Source organism: Macaca fascicularis, chromosome 1 (assembly GCF_037993035.2).
Source record: "Macaca fascicularis isolate 582-1 chromosome 1, T2T-MFA8v1.1".
Taxonomy (NCBI): domain Eukaryota; kingdom Metazoa; phylum Chordata; class Mammalia; order Primates; family Cercopithecidae; genus Macaca; species Macaca fascicularis.
Genome location: NC_088375.1, coordinates 15463493 through 15486281, shown reverse-complemented (window position 1 = coordinate 15486281; position 22789 = coordinate 15463493). Strand labels below are relative to the sequence as shown.

The following is a 22789-nucleotide window of genomic DNA, read 5'->3' as shown; positions in this document are numbered from 1 at the left end:
CCGAGGTTCTGGTATTTTCACCATCATTACTGGCACCAGATCGCTCAATCCTTAGGCCAATAAGACAAAGAAGGAAAGTATTTCAGCGCTTGCTGTTTTGTAATAGTGGCTTCGATTAGGAGAAAATAAGTGGGAAACAGGAGTAGCTCGGACAGGGGGCTTGGACTGGCAGCGCATTGCCCAAAAGCGGCCCCCACTACACGCGCGCGATCACACACACACACACACACACACACACACACACACACACACGCCGCGCGCTCTCCGCTCGAGGTTGGCTCCCGGACCCAAGGAGGGAGGGAGCGGGAGGAGGTGGTGGCGGTCGGGTCGGGGTCTGGGCGCCACCGAGCGCCCGCCCCACCTCTGGAAAACGCGCCGTGGGCGGTGCGTCCCGGGCCCCGGCGGCCCAGCCCTGGCGCTCTGGCCAAGTTTGCGCGCGGTCTCCGCTGACTCTCGGGTTACCTGAGCCGGCAACCACGTCAGCGCCACATCATCTGGGCTTTTTATATTGCAAGGAAACAGGAAAAGAAGGAAGAAAAACATCTCCCGAGAAAGCCAATTGCAGGGAGACGGCGCTGCCCGGAGGAGCGGAGCCGCCAGGCGCGCGGGGGAGCGGGCGGCGGGCGGGAGCCAGGCCCGGGCGGGGGCGGGGGCGGGGGCGGCGGGGCCGGAGGGGGCGGTGGGCCGCGCTCCGGCCGGTCTGCGGCGTTGGCCTTGGCTTTGGCTTTGGCGGCGGCGGCGGCGGTGGAGAAGATGCTGCAGTCCCTGGCGGGCAGCTCGTGCGTGCGCCTGGTGGAGCGGCACCGCTCGGCCTGGTGCTTCGGCTTCCTGGTGCTCGGCTACCTGCTGTACCTGGTCTTCGGCGCCGTGGTCTTCTCCTCAGTGGAGCTGCCCTACGAGGACCTGCTGCGCCAGGAGCTGCGCAAGCTGAAGCGGCGCTTCTTGGAGGAGCACGAGTGCCTGTCCGAGCAGCAGCTCGAGCAGTTCCTGGGCCGGGTGCTGGAGGCCAGCAACTACGGCGTGTCGGTGCTCAGCAACGCCTCGGGAAACTGGAACTGGGACTTCACCTCCGCGCTCTTCTTCGCCAGCACCGTGCTCTCCACCACAGGTAGGGTATCCTGCGCGCCCCCTGGCCACCTCGCCCACACCTCACACACCCCGGCCCTGGCGCCCCAGGCCCCTCTGACCCTCCCAATCCACCCCCCACCTTTCGCCATCCCGGCGCCTCCAACCCGCCTCCCCTCACTGTGCTTCCGACCCTCCGACCTTCCCCTTTCATCTCGGCGCCCCCGGCCCCTGCCGCGGTGACTCAGGGAGGGCAAGCCCTGCGGAGCCGGAAGCCAGAGAGGTGGCTCCAGACGTGGCTTGGTTGGTGCAGTACGTAACTCTGGGGAAGTGGTCCCTAACTCCGGCCTGGGTGGCTGCAGGTGCTTCCTCCGCTTGAGTTCTTTTTTCGCAGTCCCCTAAGCCAAACGGTCGGGTTGGAATGTGTAGCAGCACCTGGCCGCCGGGCAGCAAGGCAGCGGGATGATGGAACTCACCACCTTCCTCCTGACCCCATCCCCGAGGCCGAGTGTGCAGTCTAGTAATAATACCTTCTAAAGGGTCACCTTCCTGAGTCTGCCGTCCCTTTGCACCGTGCACAGATATTCCAGCTCTTTTGTACCTTGGAGGCAGTTTTGGGGGTAGCCGAGTGACATCACTCTGCTCTTCCCAGGTGACCTCTGGGCGGACAGGCCGATCCGGTTTCTTTTCAGAGTAGGAGGAAGGGTGAGGGAGAGTAAAGGAACCATAGGATTGCCTAAGATCTGACTAAATGGGGGCACCCTGATTCAGCAGTTCCTTCAACTTGAGGTGTGCGAGGCTTCTCATAAACTTTAAAGCGCCACGTCCCCGCACGACTCACCCGCGGGGCGCCCGGCCATGGAGGAGCGTCCTCTGGAGAAGGATGAGGCCGGGCGCATGCCCCAGGGCTCGGTCACTGTGCCAGATTAGATGAATGAAGGCCGAATTTTCCCAGCCGGACCTAGTAAGGCGCATACCCTGAGTGGAGATATCATTTGGTATTTGGACAGTGGGAGGAATCTCAAAGAGCGTTCAGCACAGTCCCTTCTTTTGATCTATGAGATCCAATCTTTGAAACAATCCATCTCGTCATGCACAAGGTCACACACTTCCTACTTACCAGTGTCGTCCTGGAACCTGGGCCTTGTGGTTTCTCTGCCAGGAACACTTTGTAACCCCCTACCCTCAACGTTTACAGGTGAATCACGTCCCTTTGTGTGACTCCCAACTCTTCTTTCCTCCCCACCCCCTCTCCACCATCCAAATTATTGTGTATAATTCCCTTTGGGCTATATCTTGTTGATTGTCTTGGTAATGACTTGGTAATGAGTAATAATACACTATTCATGTAGCTCACATGAAACAATTATTCAGAGGTCTGGGGTGAGTTAGTAAACCCATGTAAATCTACCCTGAAATAAACAGAAGTGGAATTCTAGCTTGTATTGTGAGATCTGAAAAACTGTGTTAAATGTAGCGCTCGACAAGACAGACCTGTTATCTCACTTTCCAAAGAATGCCTTTTCCCTTGCCAATACAATTTAATTTTTCTTTCGGTAACTCTGCCTCCATTGTCTTTACCTAGCTCTCTGTTCTTCAGATCATTTAGAAGTCACCATGCCTTTCCTTTGGAGTATATTTGTGCTATATTAAGAGTCATTCATTCTTCCCAGAAGTAAGTGTTTCCAAGGGGCTACAGAGTTTACAACTGGGTCACAATGTTGGGTAAACATTTCAAAGGATGATTATAGTGTGTGGTGTTTTCTTACTAATGATATTGTGAGGATAGAACAAGAATAAGAACAGTTTCGAGGAAAAAGCTTTGCTTTTTTCTGGATGGGATTTTTCATGACTCATGTATAGTCTTAACATCGTATTGCCTAACTAAATACTAAAAATTGTTTATAATCTTGTATAGATGAGATATTCTACCCAGGAGAGAATTAGAAAAAGTTGTAGTTTCTGTTTAAGAAAGGGGTGGGGTGGGAATAGACGTCTTATTATTGGTGTTCAGATTGCTTTGTATTTCCTAAGAAAGTCTGTATTCATGCAAAACAAGTGTTCATTTAGGAAATCAGTGCAAGGGGCATTTAAGGATAAACTAAATGAACAAGGTGCCTCTTGGTTTGTAAAGTTAGCAGATCAATGAATTCTTGCTAGATGAATACAACTATTCTAAATAAAAAATACTGTTCTGTTGGCTTTGTACTGTCCCATTATCTGACACATTTGATATTTCTTAAGGTTTCAAAATTATAATTACCCATTATTTGATTCATTGGATGTTTTTTAAAGTCTTCAAATTATCATAGGTGCCCTGGCCATGAATCTTATAATGGGTGAGAAATCTTTTCTTCCCTATAAGGGGAAATAAAGAGATGTTAAATTGTTTGCTGGAAACAAACAATATTTTAAATTGCTTGCTGGAAACAGACAATTTTTTAGAGTAAAGCTGGTGTGCTTCATTACTAGGAAAATATTTTCTGGAAAAGCGCCAATGAAATAAAATGAATTGCAATCCCTTTTCTTTTTCTGGGTGGGTTTTAGACATGTTGTGCTTTTTTTTTCTTTTCTTTTCTTAGCACTTCTAGTTCTTTTGATGGCAACTCACTGAAATAATTGTTACCCAATTAATCAGTACAGTCAATCTTTGACTTATCCAGAATGCTAACAATGAGCATTATGAAGATGCTGTTATTGGTAGTCATCATTGTAACAAAGGCCCATGAGTGCATTTATGTCAGAATCTTCTCACCCCAGAATGTACTGACTTCCATTTCTGGAAGTAACTGAGTAAAGTCTTCATGGTCTATTTGGAAGAAGGCTTACGTTGGTAATTCAGCAATATTCTTCTCATTCTGGGCTTTGCCAAAGACTCTGAATTATTTCTAGCAAACAATTTAACATCTCTTTATTTCCCTTTGTAGGGAAGAAAAGATTTCTCACTCATCATAAGGTTCATGGCCGGGGAACTTATAATAAAATACAAATTAACAGGATGAAAGCACACACATTTAGTTAATGTAAGTTTTAGATGACATAGACGCCTTTAGAAATGAAGACCCAAAGAAACAGGGAAGCTTATGTATTTTTAGGGACAGTTGTGTAGGCGAATGCTTGAAGAACAAAAGGATATGATCTGGCTGAGCATGGTGGCTCACACAGGTACTCCCAGCATTTTGAGAGGCCAAGGCAGGAGGATTGCTCGAGCTCAGGAGTTCAAGACTGCAGTGAGCTGTAATTGCACCATTGCACTCTAGCCTGGGCAATAAGAGTGAGACCTTGTTTAAAAAATTAGCCCAGAATGATGGCGTGTGCCTGTAGTCCCAGCTACTTAGAAGGCCGAGGCAGAAGGATTGCTTGAGCCCAGGAGTTTGAGGCTGCAGTGAGCTGTGATTGAGCCACTGTGCTCCAGCCTGGGGAACAGAACAAGAGTCTGTCTTGGAGGAAAAAAAAAAAAAAAAGGAAGATATGATCTAAAAAGCTAATAAACTGGAGGAATTTAGTAAGGCTTATTTGTTCAGATTTTCCTTGGCATCTCTGTGTCTTCAAGGATAGGGTATTCCTTTCTCAAGGTATAGACCCTTGTAATGAGGGTCTTCTTCAAAGGAAGGGCAGAGCTTTAAGGGAGAAGGTTGAGAGGAAGGCGAGAACAACCTTCCTGCTTCTGCTGTTTTCTCAAATGCTGAGGTGCCCTGTTTGGGGGTCACATGCCCTGAACTCCATCACCCTTCATTCTAAAAGATACAGCAACGTCTGCATAGGAATCACATGAGAACAAGGGAAAGAGTGCAATACAGTTTTGAGCTTTTCCGAAAGAAGAGTTGTATACCAAAAAAAAAAAAAAAAAAAAAAAAAAAAAAAAAAAAAGGAGGTATTATAGACTGCAGAATTTCCCACAGAACTTTTATACTGTGGTTTTTTGTTTTCTTTTTTCAAGGATTGAGAAAATACTGTCCAGGTGGTATCTGGGGAGTAAGAAATAATTATTAAACTTTGGTAACCGTCTAAAACGTTGGACAGTGTCATTCATCCTTAAGAACAACTTGTGATGTTGATTTACTAAAGTTTACTTGTTTATTCATTCCCCAAAGCAAGGCCATGTTGTGACAACTGTTTGGTAAAAATACAGTTTTTGGCCGGGCGCGGTGGCTCACACCTGTAATCCCAGCACTTTCGGAGGCTGAGGCAGGCAGAGCACGAGGTCAAGAGATGGAGACCATCCTGGCCAACATGGTCTCTATTGAAATTACAAAAATTAGCTGGGCGTGGTGGTACATGCCAGTAGTTCCAGCTACTCAGGAGGCTGAAGGAGGATAATGGCTTGAACCCGGGAGGTGGAGGTTGCAGTGAGCCGACATCGCACCACTGTACTCCAGCTTGACAACAGAGCAAGACTTCATCTTAAAAAAAAAAAAAAGAAGAAGTACAATTTTTGTATTCATGCAGTATACAAACTTTTAGTACCTTTTGCTGCTTTGTAAATATGGGATCCACATGACAGCTCAGTTCCTGTTCCTTTTTACTTTTGGAGATATAGTCTTGCTCTCTCACTCAGTCTGGAATGCAGTGGCACCATCATGGGTCACTTCAGCCTCTAACTCCCAGGCTCAGTTGATCCTCCCACTTCAGCCTCCTGAGGAGCTGGGACTACAGGCGCGCACCACCGCACCTGGCCAATTTTTTTATTTTTCTTTAGAGAGGGTGGTCTTGCTTTGTTGCCTGGGTTGGTCTCAAACTTGTTGCCTTAAGCCATCTCCCACCTCAGCCTCTCAAAGTGTGGGATTACAGGCGTGAGCCACAACGCCTGGCCCCTGTTCCTGTCATTGGTAGCCCTGGTGCCTTTAGTCAGGACAATTCTTTATTCCTATTTATGAAGAGATGCATTGAAACTCTATTGAAAGTGTTCAGTAAGTGAACTTAATTGGGCTTGGTGTACAGTGGTTTTTGATTAAGGCGGGTAGGGAGCTACTACAACATAGGTAGTTTTCAAATAAATAGGTAGTTTTCAAATAAAGAAGATGGGAAGAGGCAATGGGGGATGCTGGACTGATCCTTAGTTTTCAAATTATTTTCAGTAGTACAAATGTGTTACCATCAACAAATATTTGTTGAGTTTTTAGAATAGAATGAAGTGGGCCAGACATGGTGGCTTATGCTTGTAATTCCAGCACTTTGGGAAGCTGAGGCAGGTGGATCATGAGGTCAGGAGTTCAAGACCAGCCTGGCCAACATAGTGAAACCCCATCTGTACTAAAAATACCAAAATTAGCTGAGTGTGGTGTTGCATGCCTTAACCCCAGCTACTCGGGAGGCTGAGGCAGGAGAATTGCTTGAACCCAGGAGGTGGAGGTTGCAGTGAGCCAAGATCACACCACTGCACACCAACCTGGGCAACAGAGCGAGACTCCATCTCGGTGGGGCGGGGGAGGAGAAAGAATAGAACGAAGTAGGTAAACTAGGGCCCCTGGACCTAATCTAACCCACCACGTGTTTTTGTGCTGCCTGAGCTAAGAATGACTTTATATTTTCAAATGATTGGGTCAAAAAAAAAAAAAAGAAAAATAATATTTTCTGACACAGTCAAGTTTTATGAAAATCAAATTTCATTGTCCATAAACACAGTTTTATTGGTGTGCAGCCACACCTGTTTGTTTCTGTATCATTTATGACTGCTTTCCGGCTGAGGTGGCAGAGTTGAATAGTTGAACAGAAACAATGTGGCCACAAAACCTAAAATATTTACTGTCTGACAAAAAAAGTTTGCTGACATGGGCTTCAGAATGATACTTGAAAGGTATGCTAAGAGTGTTCTGAGTATTTCACTTCCTTTTGGGAAACTTTGTATAAGAAAGTTCAGCTTCTCAGACTTCTTTATGCTGTTGTTTTAAGTGGTATGCAACATTCAATAAATTATGTATCACCACCGACCACTTTCAAAACAAATGTTTATTTCAGATGTCACTTACTTATGGTCCAATTTATGTCACTGCTTTTTTTTCCCCTTTAATGATGACAAGCTACACTTCACATTGTGATTATCTTATCTAAAATGTGCAATAAATACTATATTATCTCTACTATAGAATTTACATAAAATTAAACAAGCAAACTCTGTATCCACCAGAAGAGAGATCCAAAATCCCATATTCTGATGTTTGTGCTCTGTATTCACAGGTCTTGATTTTGAGCCTTCACATTTAATTCTAGAAGTTTAATTATCTGGTTTTCCAGCCTGTAATATAATAGATTACAGAGGGGAAGGCACAGCTATGGGGAAGTATACATGGCAGGTTATAAAAAGATAGTTTAAAAATTACAAACTAAAATTTTATTTTAAAATAACATATTTATTGAACCCTTTATATGTGCCAGGCAATTGTTTATACACATTCTTTTCCATGCATTGCAATAAACTGATGAGATGTAGGTATCATTGCCTTACTTTACAGAGGATGAAACGGAAATTTAGGTTGAACAACTTCTGTACCTAGGTCCCAAAGCTGGAAGTGACTTGGTCTTGATTCGAACGCAGGTATATCTAAGAACCTGAGCTTTGATAAAACATCTGGGCATAGGAGCTTGTTATGGGCCGGATCATCTCCCTCAAGTTCTTATGTCGAAGTTCTAACCTCAATATTTCAAAATGTGACTGTATTTATAGGCAACATCTTTAAGGGGGTGATTAAGTTAAAATGAGGCCACAGTGAGAAGGTGGCCATCTGCAAGCCAAGAGAGAGGCCTCAAAAGAAATGAAGCCTATAGACACATTGATATTGAACATGAAGCCTCCGTAACTTTGAGAAAATAAATTTCTGTTGTTTAAGCCACCCGCTTGTGGTATTTTGTTAAGGCAGCCCTACCAAACTAATATAGAGGTACATAATAGGTTTTATTTAGTTGCACAAAGACCACGCAAATAGTGGAGGACAAGAGACGAATCTGTAAGTCTTTAGTCTTGCAACAATTTTATATACCCGAATGGGGCATCATGGTTTTAGGGCATAATATAGTAATCGACATCCTTATATCATCAAGAAAAATATCTCAGCATGCTTCTACCTAAGAAGGCAGGGAAGTATATAATAAATTCTAGAAACATTTCCACCCAATAGTGGTCAAAGAGAACAGATACTTAGTGTTTAAATCTGTGAACTCATACCTGTCTATAAAACATATCAGTTTTTAGTATTTTGAAGGTTTGGATTTTTTTTAAATTACAAATTTGTTGTTATCTATGCCTATTTTATAGCCCCTGGAAGATACTGCTACTATTATCATTAACTTGGAAGAAATGATCTTTTATGACATAACTGTAAGACCTATCAAGGAGAGAATCTTTGATTGAACCAGTAACCTAATGGGAACTCCGGTGCTTTCAGAACAAGTTGTTTTATGACATTGCTCATTGGACTGTTGCTGTGTGTGAGTGTCATTTTATAGCCCCTGAAAGATACTGCTACAATTATCAATAACTTGGAAGAAATGATGTCTTTGCTTTTATGACATAACCATAAGTCCTATCAAAAACAGAATCTTTGATTGAACCAGTACCCTAATGGGAACTCTGATGCTTTCAGAACAAGTTGTTTTATGACCTTGCTCATTGGACCGTTGCTGTGTGTGAGTGTCTGTTGTCTTTGGAGCATGTGAATTGCCGACCCTCAATTGTTTTGACCCATAAAAATGGCAATTCCACATGGTTCAGCTTACTACAAGGTTGGTTTCAGGGACAGAAATCTCATCTGCCTCAAACACTCTGACATACTCAGAGTTGCACTGTGCTGGGTTTTATTCTCCAAAGACACCTTCCAATTGTACTATTGACAAATCTGTGAAATACTAAGGTGCTGAAGTTCTCCACTGACTGTGTCATGCCCAGGTGGCTTATTCATGGCAGGAGATAAAGGTTGTCCCTTTATTGGAAAGCAGGCAGCTTTTGGGGTGTTTTATTGTCTCCCATGATCCTTCTATCTCCTAGACTCAGTTTGTACTCCAACTTTCTTTGCTTCTTCTGCGTAGATCCCTTATTTTTTGTCTGATCCTCAAAGTTGGTGGTCCACTCTCTGTCAGCAGCATACTGCAAGGTGATGACCCTGATCTGAGGCTGAATGGAGGAAGAGAGAGAATGCGGAGTTGGAGGTGTAGAGTTTGTGCACCTGAAAGGACTGTGGGATTATCTCCCTGAACTTGAATCAGACCAGAAGGGCTTATCTGTGACTTTCTACTGGTGTCATGTTTGCCTTCTTCAATTTATGAAACAGTTGATTGTTATGTTGACGAGATTAATTGGCTTAGGTTAGACATTGATAGTGTTTTTAATTTCTTACCATCTGCTTGATCCCAAATCAGAGTCTAACTTTTTACATTAGCTCCTCTGACTGGGGTTGACATACTTAAAAGCCTGCCCGCTGCTGCCTCTGAGACTCACGTGTTAGTACCCATGGAAGGGCTTTTAGACAGAAAGCCCCCAGGGGACTCAGAGAGAGTTGGTGAAATCATGGCTGGTGCATTCAGAGGAAAGAAAGTCAGGCACAGAGTGTTAAATACAACATGTTCTCACTCATGTGGAAGCTAAAAAAAAAAGTTAATCTCAAACAGTTTTTCTAATGTACTAACTTCTGGGATTATCTTTTCAAAAAGAAATAATGGAAGATAACAAAAACAAATGGAAATGCTTAGCAAGAAAAAAAAAAAGGTTGGCTTTATGAAGTAAAAAGTAAACCGAGCATACTAGCATCTGGGAAGGGTACAGAGACGGGGGATGGGGAGAGATTTGTTACAGGATACGAAACTACAGCTAGATAGGCAGAATAAGTTCTGGTTGTCTGTACCACTGTAGAATGACTATAGTTAGCAGTAATATATAGTTTCAAGTTGCTAAAAGGAAGATATTAAATGTTCCCAACACAAAGAAATGATAAACATTTGAGATGATGGATATAGTAATTACCCTGATCTGATCACTGTATATTATATGTATTGAGGTATCACTGTGTAAAATTATGTGTCAGTTTTAAAAAGAAGAAAGAAACCTTTTGTTTTTTGTTATTGAGATGGAGTCTCACTCTGTCACCCAGGCTGGAGTGCACTGGCGCAATCTCAGCTCACTGCAACCTCCACCTCCCGGGTTCGAGCGATTCTCCTGCCTCAGCCTCCTGAGTAGCTGGGACCACAGGTGCACGCCTCCACGCCCGGCTAACTTTTGTATTTTTAGTAGGGACAGGGTTTTGCCATGTTGGCCATGCTGGTCTTGAACTCCTGACCTCAAGTGGTCCACCTCAGCCTCCCAAAGTGCTGGGATTACAGGTGTGAGCCACCGCCCCTGCCAAAAAAGCTTTCTTTCAAAAAAAGAAAGTAAACCTAAAACTATTCGAATCAAAAAACATAACAAAAGCAGGTAGAATGTTTCTAAGGGATTTAGAGAGAGTAAAACATGTTAGTTTTCGTATCTCTGAGTATGATCAATAGAGTTGGAGTTGGAGTTGGAGGCTCCAGTTGTTATGGTCATCCCTTGTTATGTGGGGGATTCTGTGACCTGAGTTAAGCTATTTACTCAAGTTGTTGCCCCAGTCCCCTATTCACTCTGCTTCACTGAAGCCTCTTGGGGCTTATTCGGTCACCGGTTTCATCATTTCATCATTTCATCTGAATAGAGTCTGAAGAGTCTTTAGTGGAAGTATGCACTGAGGAGGGAGGTGGCAGAAGTGCCTTATCCCAGCAAAGTGTGCTCCCCAGCACATGCTGAGCCAGGCACACAAAGGACTTGGGGCTACTGAGAAGCAAGTTCTTTTCAGGTTCTGTTGTCCCAGACCCCTTCCTGCTCTTTCTCCACAGCACTTAGCTTTCTACCTGCTGGTTCCCATAACATTTGTCTTCACCTGGCCTCACCTGGCACCTAGTTGCCATGGCACCTGTCTTGGCCTCACGTGGCATCCCTAGCACTCAACAGGTGCTCAAAAGGAGCATCTTAAGGCACATTTCTTCATGTGTCTGAATCTGTGTCCTTTTCTCAAAAATGAAGAAGGTTCTCAAGATGTTACTTCTATTCAAGAGACCTTAGATATAACTTTATTCTTAGATGAGGAAACAGAGGCCTGCATTGCCAAATGGGTTCTGAAGCTATTCATGTAAAAGCAGTGATATCTGAGGGGCCTCATGTGTACTCAATGCACCACAAAAGGCCCTAAGTGATCTAAAGAGAAGAGAAGCATTCATTCTTCAGTGAGTGTTTGTGGAGCACTTAGGTTGACCAGGTACTTCTACAGGCACTTAGGGATATGGCAGGGAACAAAAAGAAAAATCACTTTTGTCCTCCTGGATGTGTCAGTCTGGGTCGGGGTGGGAGATACAATTGTAGTGGCCAAGAGAAAACTTTTCCTTCACCCTCTGCAAGTTCACTGAAAATCAACTGATAAAAGGCAGATTAATAGGAGAAAAGGCATATACAGTTGCTTGATCATAGTTTATGTGACATGGGAGCCTTCAGAATAAAGACCCAAAAATACAGGGGAAACCATTTACTTTTATGCTTAAGTTCAGCAAAGGATAAACAGGTGTGTAAAAAATGTGATTGGACCGAAAGGGAATGATCTAATTCTTCCAAGACTGAGTGGGGAGGCCCAGCAAGGCCTTAACTAGAATCTTCTCGGTCTCTCTGAGCAGCATTCCTTCCTCCTGGGTGTGGGGCAGCACCCTCTCTGGAATGAGGATTCTTATGACCTACAGTCAAACAAGGTGGGTCATATAATTTCATTGGCCAGTTTTACATAGAAAGGTGGAGCAAAAGTTAGAGAGGAGTATTTTTTGGTTTTATGGCTGGCTTTGGGGAAAACAGTTCTGGTTTCTAGGATCCACCTTGGGGAAGAGGTATTCCAGAATTTATGGCTAGCCTTGGGGAAGGATGAGGGGTGAGAGATAGGAGGGCGGGAGAAGATCAGAGAAAAACTTTTGCTTCTGGGACCTTCATTTTGGGTTATCATTTTCTGAGCTCCAGCATGAACAAGGAGATAACTAAGGGAAATGCCCAGGGTGTTAGGTGGTGATAGGTGCTCGGGAGCAACACAGCAGAGCAAAGGAGATGGGGAGTGTGTGATTAGTCTATGGTGAAGGGGGCGGAGTCCAGGATTGCAGTCTTCCATAAAGTTGTCCATGAAGGCCTTACCGAGAAGATGGCACTTACATAAAGAGTTAGAGGAGGCAGGAAGTGCATTATGCAGTTTTCTGGGAAGCTGTGTTCCAGAACAAAGGCTCCTATTGGAGGTGCAGCTAGAAAGTGACTGTGGCTGGAGCTGAGTAAGAGGGGAGTGATGAGGTCAGGAAGAAGGGGAGGGGGCAGATGTTGTAGGATGTCCCAGGCCACTGCAAAGCATCTGGCTTTTATCTGAGCTAGGGGAAAAGCACCGGGAGATTTTGAGCAAAGGGTTGACACAATCTGACTGACTCTTCCAATGTGTTCACTCTGGCTGGTGTAGGAGGGCAAGGCTGAGGCTGAGACGTAAAAGGAGGCTCTTCCGATGACCCAGGGGGTCATCGGACCACCGATGCCTGTTGGTGGCTGAGAAAAGTGGTAATGAGAAGTGGTCAGATTCTGGATTCATATTGTTGGCCAAACCATCTGGCTTTGCTGATAGATTGGATGTGAGGGGTAAAAAAAAGAAGAGTGAAAAATGACCCCAGGGTTTCTGGCCTGAGCCTCTGGCAATGTGGTTCTTCTTTATAGACCAAAGGAAGGCCATGGAAGGAGAAGGTACTGGATAAAGAATCTGGAGCAGGGTCCGGAACCTGCTGAACTTGAGATCCCTTTTGGGTGTCCAGGAGGATCTGTCTACATGAGGCACACAGTAAACCCTAATGGGGCGTGATGAGGGCCACACTTGGAGTGTAGGTGACAGTGCCTTCTGTTGGTACAGCATGCCATGGTGTCATGCTGGATCACACACATCGATTAACTCACTGCAGAGGCTGAAGAAGGCTTTTGGGGGTGATATCTGATTTTGACCTTGAAGGAGAAATAGAATGTCAGTAAGTAGAAAAGAAAGAAGAAGTCATTCACATTGAGAATGTGAATTCCCCGGGCTGATCTGCCATTTAATGAATACATTTAACAGTGTTAAATACTTCCAGGCTAAGAAAGAGTACCTAAACTGTAATATTGTTTTCTGATTTAATATTACAAAAGGTTGTTTGGGAAACTGAAAAAAAAAAAAGCCCCAAAAAGAAGTATTTGCTTCATATTTTCTTAAAATTAACAGTATGATATTTAGTATTTGATATAATAGTTTAATAAAAATTATATTTTATATAATTCAAAGAATAAATAAATATCACTTTTAAGGAGTAGCTAATATGAAATAAAGGCACCAAAGAATGAATCTAGGTGGTTTCTGTTTTTAGGAAGTAAGTAAAACATGATTTTTTTTCCCACAAACAATCTAAACATTTTAGGAGTATGTCAGGTTCAAATAAACACATTGATGATTTTTACAGTTTGTAATGATGGGAGGATTTTCGTGTGACTCTCAGAAAAACACCTGAGTGATTTACATTTTTACTGCGTTGTTGCTTTACTGTTTGAAATGATCCCATGAGTATAATAGGGCTGGCTCCGTGCTCATTATTGGTCATCTAAACATCTTCTTTTTTTTCCCTCAAATACTGTATTTTTTAAGAAGTCACAGCTTATAAATAACAAGAAGAAAAATAAGGTGTTTTAAACTAGAATTGAAAGGTTGAAACATGGTGGGAACTAACATTCTTCAAATGTTTGAACATGGGTTACCAAGGCACTTAATTATTTAAAGACCATGGTTAGATGGATTAAGTTAATTAAAGAACCTGGAGAGCCTGTTCCGCAGCTGCCTACGTGTCAGACTGACTCAGAAATTCTGACTCAGAAATTCTGAGTAGCAAAGCGCCCATGTCGCTACCTACCTGCCACCCAGTGCTCTGACACGAGCCATCTCAGAAAAACAGTCTGTCGCCCACGGGCCAGTTCCAGCAGATGCACCTCGCAGTGGGAGGGTGGGCGGGTGCGGATGAGCGGAGCCGTTTCTCACCCCCAAACAGCAGGGAAGAGCGCTGCTGTGTGGATCCACAATCTGTCATCCACTGCTACTCCCATCTCACCCTCCCCTCTACCGCAGAGCAGCTGATGTTTGAAAATCCAACCAACCCAGATGGGAGAAAGAAAAAAACCTAAAATTTTAAGAAAGTTGGGGAGCACAAAAAAGCAAATTTCTGTTAGTAGTTGATGGGACATGACCTAAAGCGATATTTGCTCTTTCAGCAACTCTGGAGGAACACCTGTTATTTGTAATCTGAATGAGGCTAAAAAGACATGTTTGGCACCTGAACTTGCCTGTCTAGATTTTCTCTTTCGCTTCACTCAGAACTATGTTTTGTGCGTTGACTTGTGTCAGTCATCTATACTCAGATGTCTGGGCTGTGTTGCATTGACCCAGTGACGATGGAGTGTGTGTGTCCTTGGAATTTGTTCTGTCTGTCTTCAGTGTCCCGGTCTCTACACAAACCCAGCTAAGGGCAGTGCCATTTCCCAGGAGCATTTCCTCATAACCATCACTGGCTTGGGGAATGGAGCTGGCAAATCAAATTGTCATCAGTGATATCAGACTGAATTAATACTATTGAAAAGCCCAACCCTCGAAGATGGAACAGTAGGTATTGGAGAATCCAAAAGAGGGAAGGGTGGAAGGAGGGCCAGGGTCGAGAAACTACCCATCAGGTACTATGTTAACTATTTGAGTGGTGAGTTCATGAGAAGCCCAGACCTCACCATAACGCAACATACCCAAGTAACACACCTGCACACGTACCCCTGAACCTAAAGTACAAAAGAATTTAAAAAATTTAAAAAGTTGGCTAGATATGGTGGTTCATCCCTATAATCCCAGCACTTTGGGAGGCCAAGGCGGGCAGATCACCTGAGCTCAGGAGTTAGAGACCAGTCTAGCCAACATGGTGAAACCCCCATCTCTACTAAAATTCAAAAATTAGCTAGGCGTGATGGTGGGTGCCTGTAATCCTAGCTACTCGGGAGGCTGAGGCAGAGAATCGCTTGAATTTGGGAGGCGGAGTTTGCAATGAGCTGAGATTGCACCATTGCACTCCAGCCTGGGCAACAGAGCAAGACTCTGTCTCAAATAATAATAATAATAATAATAAATTTTAAAAGCCCAAACTAATGTAGTGAAAAGTGAGAATCATGAATTATTTTTAGGGAAAATGTTTATGTTCAGAGATACTAAATGACCTTACACAGACTGAAGTGAATGTGTGGATTGGAAGTGTGAAAGCATTGAACTGGGGATTGGTGGCCTGGGTTCTCTTCAGACAAAAATTCATTGTGAATTTCTGCAGATTTCAGTTGCTTCATCTATACAATGAAAAGGCTAAGTAAGACCCCCTTCTAGCTCTAACATTTTATGATCCTAGGTCTTTGGAGTATTTACTGAGTACATCCCAACATGCGGGGATGCATTAAAAAATACTGTAAAGGGATAACCACTGAAATAAAAAAGCCCACAGCCAGCTGGGGAGACTCGACTGAAATGTGAAAGTCCCAGAAAACTGCATAGGGTGTGGAGACCTAACTGTTGAATTGTATGGGACCCCTGGTAACATCTGTGGGACTTTTACACGGAGATGGCTGAAGTGGTCGGGGAAGCTTTATGGAGGAGGTCCATTGAGATAAACAGGCAGCATGGGTAAGGTTAGGTAGAGTGGTGCCGGGGAAGAGGGCTGTTAAGGAAAGAGACATATGCTCAACACACGCATCCAGAAGTGGAACGCAGCCTCGCCTTAGAGAGACCGTGAAGGTGCCAGCCTCTCAGAGCCGAAGCTCCCTGCTGGCACACAGCAGCGGGTGACAGGCACTGAAGGTGGAGGTGAGACGTGGGAAGCAGATCTGGCACTTGAGTCGGTAGAAAATGGGGAGCCACTGTAGGCTCCTGGTCCTGCACCGTGATAAATAGCCTGTCCTGCAGCCTGGCTTAAAACAGGGAAAGCCGGAGTTAGGCAACAGAGTGCCGAGCTTTCTCCATCATTCAAACACAAGCACGGAAGAAGAGCTAGCACTGACCAGAGGATCCCCAGGGTATGTTGCTCTGTAGTCGCAGGGATGAAGGAAAGCCGTGGGCAGAGCTTGTCATGGACAGCTCCTAGGTGGACAGAAATGGAAACTCATTGGTCCTGGGGCATGGCGGGAAGAGGGAGATGGCCCTGGATGGCCGCACCAAGAATTTCACAACCCAAACCCGACTAGAAAGCCTGGGTGAGTAGCAAAGTTGTTGCTGTATGTAGGAGTGTAAGTTTTTTCTGGGTGTGTATGCGGCAGGGGATATAGAAGGGAACAACCCCAGTTCTGTGTCTCTTCACCTCCCGACACCTGTGTGGGCCGGCCTGACCCCAGACATTGGGTGTTCTTCTGAGAGGTGGGCAATGGGAGCTGGTTCCACCATCTGAATTCTCATGGATTCAGCCATAAAATGATGAGTAAGCTCTCAAGGGTAGAGTACCTGTAGGATGCTGCTTGTAATTACTGTGTCAGTTAGTTACAAATGGGTACTTCTAAACAGTTTTGAAAGCATTTGAGTAGTCGCGCCAATCGTGTTTATACTGTTAATTGGCTTTAAATAAATTATTTTGTTCAGAGCAAAACCCCAACTTCAGTTCAGTTCCTAAGTCACTGAGTTGTAACTTAACTAAGCTTTAGTTTACTCTAATCTTTAAAAGAAATAGGCATTCTTTGCGTTTTGTACAATTCTTTGCATTTTGCACAGTTCTTTACATTTTGCACAATTCTTTGCATTTTGTAATTGTTCAAGGTAACTTCTTAGTACATTGGCCTTAGATTAAGGATGTCTGGCTTCTCTTTAATCTCTTAATATTTTCATTTTTGCTCTAGGGCACCTAATATTACAAGTCCATTCTTGACAAGGAAGTTGGGATGACAGAACTACTGTATGAAAACTCAGAAATGCTCAGAAGTGCAGACCTTTGATTCTGTTTTCTTCCTCATCAGATAGGATTTTTTTTAACTACACACAGAATCATTCTTGCAAAGTCTTCTTCTCCTTCTTGTTACTTTATTTAGAAGCTGTGAACTCAAGAAGTAGGTCCCATATTGAACCTACATGTGTGCAGGTGATTCTTTTAGCCAAAGCACTTCCACACTCACGCCCAAGTCTGGAGATACACAGGTATGTGGAAACGTTTGAAAAGCAAAGCCAGGTTGATGAGACTTTCAATCTCTTAATAACCTGTCATCTAACCTCTGAGGGTACACTCTGGTAAATGTCAATGTCAGAAATGCTCCCTCTCCAGGTCACGTTGGTCAAGTGCACTCTCAGAGCAGTGAGAGCACCGTAGAAACTTGATACATAGCTCATTTGCAGCAAAAGAGAGAGGTAGATATTAGCATTTCCAAAAGAGCTACTTAAAACAATTATAGTAGGTTGAGTATGAGCCCTATAATAATGTCACCTTTACTTCTGTTCTTACATGTTCTGACAAGGAAAAGACCATGCCTCACCTCTGGCTCTTAAAAGTGTGCATCATCCACGGTCTATTTTATTTATACCTACGTGGTAATTGCTAACTCAAGTAGGCGTGATGGTGACCGATTATTATTGTGTTTCCCTTTGCCACCAGGTGCAGGGTTCTGACAACATCAGGATATGCCCATGAAAGGTTGTCACTCACTGAACCCCTAATTCCTGTTTAACTGTTGGGGAAGAATGAGAATCACTGCCCTGAGACACGGAGTTTAATTAGGCCTGCTTCTTTATGTTTCTCTTTCATGATAGGATTTTAAGCTCAACGGTTATCAGCTCAAAAGCAAAAAATGTTCATTCTCGTTTGTGTCCTGGTATCTTGAAGAATGTGCAGTAGGTGAGCTCGCCGTTAATCTAACTGAATTTCTCCCTGCTTGTAGACATGATGGTTTTGAAAGCAGCCTTCTAAGAGTGCACTAAAGTTACCCTCACTCATCATCTCTACTCTGCAAGTCTAAAAAGGTGGCGTGTGTCAGGGTACACAGTGAGACCATTCATTTATTTTCAAGTGTTTCCATTCTCCACTCATTTGCTCATCTGTGCAGTGAGGCTGAGCTAGAATTTAGCTGTGTGTTCCTAAAGAAATGTGCTCACTCTTTTCACACATTAGCCTTGTTCCTATGTAATGCTGGATCTCATTACATGCTGATAGATTCTGCTTTTTTTCTAAGCAAGTAATTCTCCTTTTCCCATTAAATGCAGAGGTAGGGGGAGGTGTTTCATCCAGAAATGTCCCTGACTGAGACTGACTTCTAGGTTGGTCCTCTTTGGCTCGATCAGAGGGAACCACTGCTAGGCTTGACAGAGGTCTCATAGTTCAACCTGGCTGTAGCCCTGAAAGTCAGTTGGACAGCAGTTGCCCAAGATGCCATGACAAAATTTACCCATCCTGTCCCCTGTTCCACATGCGTGCTGCTGTGCTTATTGGAACAGGAGAACATTGCGTTGTCTTCTGCTAAGTGGGAATAGGACATTTGGCTAAAAGGCTTCTTAGCATGGGCTAATATATGCTCTGTCCACTCAGCTCAGGGAGCTCTCTCATTTTATTCCCACAAGCTGCTGCTTAAGTTAATGATTTCTTTGATGACAGGTTCTGCATGAATTCACTTTAACATCGTTGCCCTGTTTTCTACTCTTTTTTTCTCCCTAAAACTATGAGCTCTAATTTGAAGCTAATAAGTTTTGACATGCAAGCAACCAAATTACTGGATAGAGCGGGGAGAATATTTTATTAGTAATTTTGACCAGATAGGATGGTAAGGTCAATTAATGAACTAATGAACCTCAAGGTTCATTTTTTCACAACCCTACCAGTACTGGATTTCTTTCTTTCTTTTTTTCACAAGCTGCCAACAGTTCTTGTCAGGATTCAGTGTAGGTGCTGCTGCTGGCTGTGCTGGCAGTGGTTTGGCCTCTGTTGTGTGGGCTTCACAGGGAGCTCTGGTTCAGTGATTCCAGTAATTGCTACCACTTGGTGACCACATAGTGTGTGCTGCACACTGGATGTGACTTCTTTGTCCTTCCCTTCATTGGTGCTTCTGCTGTCCACTCACTGATCTTAGAGGTCCTGGCTGTTCTTCCTGAGGATCGTGGGTTTGTGCCTCTTTTCAGAAGGAGCCCAGTGTGCCCTGACTGGCAACTCTGCTTTCTTTGTCCTTCCATTGTTCTCCCTCATCAGGTTCATTAGCAGTTCAGCTCTCAGGACTTAGTTTTTTGGGGCATCCCATCTCTTAGGCAGTCTTTTCATGTAAAGACATTTGGAAGGAGAGCATCCTTTCTGTTCTCAGAAATGTTTTGAAACCTGTTTTCTCAGTGTCGTGTGTCTGCCTGCAGCTCCAGACCACATCTTCCTCTTTGGCCTTTACAAAGACGAGGTTCATTTTTGTTGACTTGGGTTTGCTTCTGCCTGCCATTTCAATGATAACTGTGTTGATTTTTAGTGAGTGAATCATATGAAAATAGCAACGAGAGCCTGGAGAAACATGGGTGGAGAAGAGGAGGTTACAAGTGATACTGGTTTCTTTTGTGACCCTGAGAAATCTATCCCATACTAGATGGATTTGCCATTTGCCTTCTTCTGACAGGTATGAAATTGTCAAAGTATGTAAAGAAAACAAAAAAAGAACACACCACACTTTTAGAAGAAAGCCCCATTAGAGTATGTATTACAGCATTCTTCTGCAGAGCATTTTCATGTAGGTTAGCATGTCAAAATAAGCTAGATTAACATAATGTTCTTGGGAAATGTTGATAGCCCGATGAACTTAATGTTTGTTTTTCTGAAGGATTCAAGGAATATTCTTGAATCTGAGAATATGTGATTTCATCACATTTCTAAACCACCAATTTTGTAAGGTGAAATTTGAAGTCCTGTTATCAAATAGGCCTATCTCTCTAGAAATATAAAGTTGTGGTGCTAATATGTCTAAAATCTTGATTAATGCCCTATAAAATACTAAATTTATTTAGTGTTTAGGGACACAAACTTTGGTATTGCAGTTTCCAATGTCTAAAATTCCATGTTTTGTTTCATTTTAGGAGGGATAGTTTTTGGTGGTTGTTTGGGGTTGGAGGAGAAGATTTTAAAGGAAGAGATACAAACAGCACATGATTTAAGAAGAAAACATTATGCTTCATTAATGGTAGATTAGCCTTTAGTATAAGGAGGGAGTGAAATTAACATAGTCACACATCCACAACATAGCAGTAGTTTATTTATTCATTTATTAATAGCTGGGTACAAAAAATTATGAAGACATATGCTTCGCAATGGCTACGATGAGAAGGGGACTATGAGAAATAGACACACACAATAAGAATATTTACATTTGGGGCCGGGCGTGGTGGCTCACGCTTGTAATCCCAGCACTTTGGGAGGCCGAAGCGGGTGGATCACAAGGTCAGGAGTTTGAGACCAGCCTGGCCAACACAGTGAAACCCTGTGCCTACTAAGAATACAAAAATTAACTGGGTGTGGTGGTGGGTGCCTGTAATCCCAGCTACTTGGGAGGCTGAGGCAGGAGAATTACTTGAACCCAGGAAGTGGAGGTTGAAGTGAGCCAAGGTCTCACCACTGCACTCCAGCCTGGGCAACAGAGCTACTCTGTCTCAAAAAAAAAAAAAAAAATTACATTTTGGTATAGCTTTTCAGGTTCTTAAACTGCTCTCACAAACATCACTTCTCTTGGTAGTTAAAACGTTTATGTATGGACAACAGGGCAGACACTAATGATCCCTGCTTTACACATGTGAAATCTGAGGCCAGATAATGCATTAATAAATGACTGTGTAATGTGCGGCGGCTGGAAGTGGCAGTACAGGTACTCAAACCCAAGCGCTCAGACAGTCCCGGAGGGCGGCTGTTGGAGAACGTCAGCGAAGCTGAGGGCAGAGTTTTTTTCTAAGCAGGGCTCATGGGATTGTTATGCCCACCACATGCCCCGCAACAGTGACTGTAGCTTTATTAAGTGCTCTGGTTATTCTTTAGTAATAGGGGTCGCTAGGGAAACTTCTGTTGCTAATGATCATGCACTTACACTTCCTTAGAATCACTTAATGAAAAGCTGAAGGAAAAGCAAGATCATCTCTTGGGAGCAGACAGAAGCCTGATTAAGTTTTTCAATTGGCCAGTATGTGCTGCTGAGGCATATGAGTATGAAGTGGTCATTATGTCCAGACAGAACACTTCATCAAAGAAATAATTGTTTCTTTTCAAAGCTAAATTGATATATATTATAACCCTCACTTGTACTCAAGTCTTGTTCTACTCCTTGGCCCAACTCCAAAAGAAAGAAGAGTGTTTACTTGTAAATAGTTCTCTAGTCCCACCTATGGACTGCTTAGGCCAATTCTTTAAAATAGAATTCTCCTAATAGCTAAAACAGGTAAATATCCAAGTGGTTTTTTAAAAATTTTATTTTAGAAACTACGTTAAGATTCTGTTAAAAGCAATTTGTGAATGGAAAAATTATCATCTTTTTCATAGAAATGTTTTATGTATATACTCGGTTGGATGGAGAATATCCCTTGAGGGTATAGTCGCCCCAGAACAGCACAATAAATAATGATATTTAACTAGAAAATAAAAGCCATATTTAGTGTTTATTCAGGTCACACATATATTTTGAATTCCACTCTGAGCCTATCTCTGCTAGGCTTGAAATATGATAATCAACAGCAGATAGTCTTGCCTAAAGGCAACTTAGAATCTGCCTCCAAGACCATCACATTTTTGTTGCTTTTCATGTTTTTGAATTGTTGAATAAAAGTGGAAGCTTTAAGCCAGTAGGACAGCACAGCTATACATATTTTTTATTTGAAATTGTAATACTTCTTTACATATGATTTAGTTAATAACATGTTAATAAGTCATAAGCCAATAATGTGGTTTTTTGTTGTTGTTGTTGAAAACGAAGCTATGAATTTGTTTTTGCCAAATGAAATTTATTCAATCATTTGTTGATTCATTTATTCACACTTGGGCAAAATATTTTGGGGGCACCTACTGTGTGCCAGGCAGGTTTTTAGATGCGGAGGAACATCAGGGAACAACATAGACTAAAATTCCTGCCATATAATATCTATTCCAGAAGGCAGGAATGACCATAATATAAATAAATAAAGCATAAGGTATTTTACATAAAATAAGTGTTAAGAGAAAATAAAGCAGTGAAAGGTGATATAAGGTTTGCATCGAAGAGAACGTTGATATGTTACACACAGTGTCTTGGGTAGGCTTCTCTGAGTAGGCGACCTGTATGTAGTTGGTGAGTAAGCCAGCTCTATGCATAATAGAGGAAAGACCATTCAGGCCGTGGCGGCAGCCACGTGCAAAGGCCCTGAGCCAGGAGTATACCTAGTATGGAGCTAAGAGGCCAGTGTGGCTGGAGCTGAATAAACAGTGGGGAGTCGTAGCAGATGAGGTTACAGAAGTAGTGAAGTCAGATCATGTAGGACCTTATGGGCCCTGATAAGGACGTTAGGTTTTGTTGTAAGCGAGTGAAGTTGAAGCGAGTGAACATGATATCCTTGTTTTCTTAGGGTTGCTGTGGCTGCTGTTTATGGGAGGCTGGGGGCCGATCAGGGAGACCAGCTGGGAAGCTGTTACTGTAATCCTCAGAGCGATCTCGGCAGCTTGGGCTACAGCAGGA

General features: G+C 43.4%; 1 protein-coding gene across 2 annotated transcripts in view; it reads left to right on the top strand.

Annotated features, from left to right (window-relative positions):
- Positions 1–270: 270 nt before the first annotated feature.
- Positions 271–22789, top strand: part of KCNK1 (potassium two pore domain channel subfamily K member 1) — a 52806-nt gene continuing 30287 nt past the window's right edge. Inside the window, exon 1 of one of the 2 annotated variants that reach the window (XM_005539758.5) lies at positions 271–1108. In XM_005539758.5, the coding sequence (XP_005539815.1) occupies positions 754–1108 (355 nt within the window). In that variant the 5' untranslated portion in view covers positions 271–753. Of the gene's footprint in view, positions 1109–16078; positions 16358–22789 lie in introns of those variants that run through there. The other variant, XM_074026033.1, reaches the window with a different exon arrangement.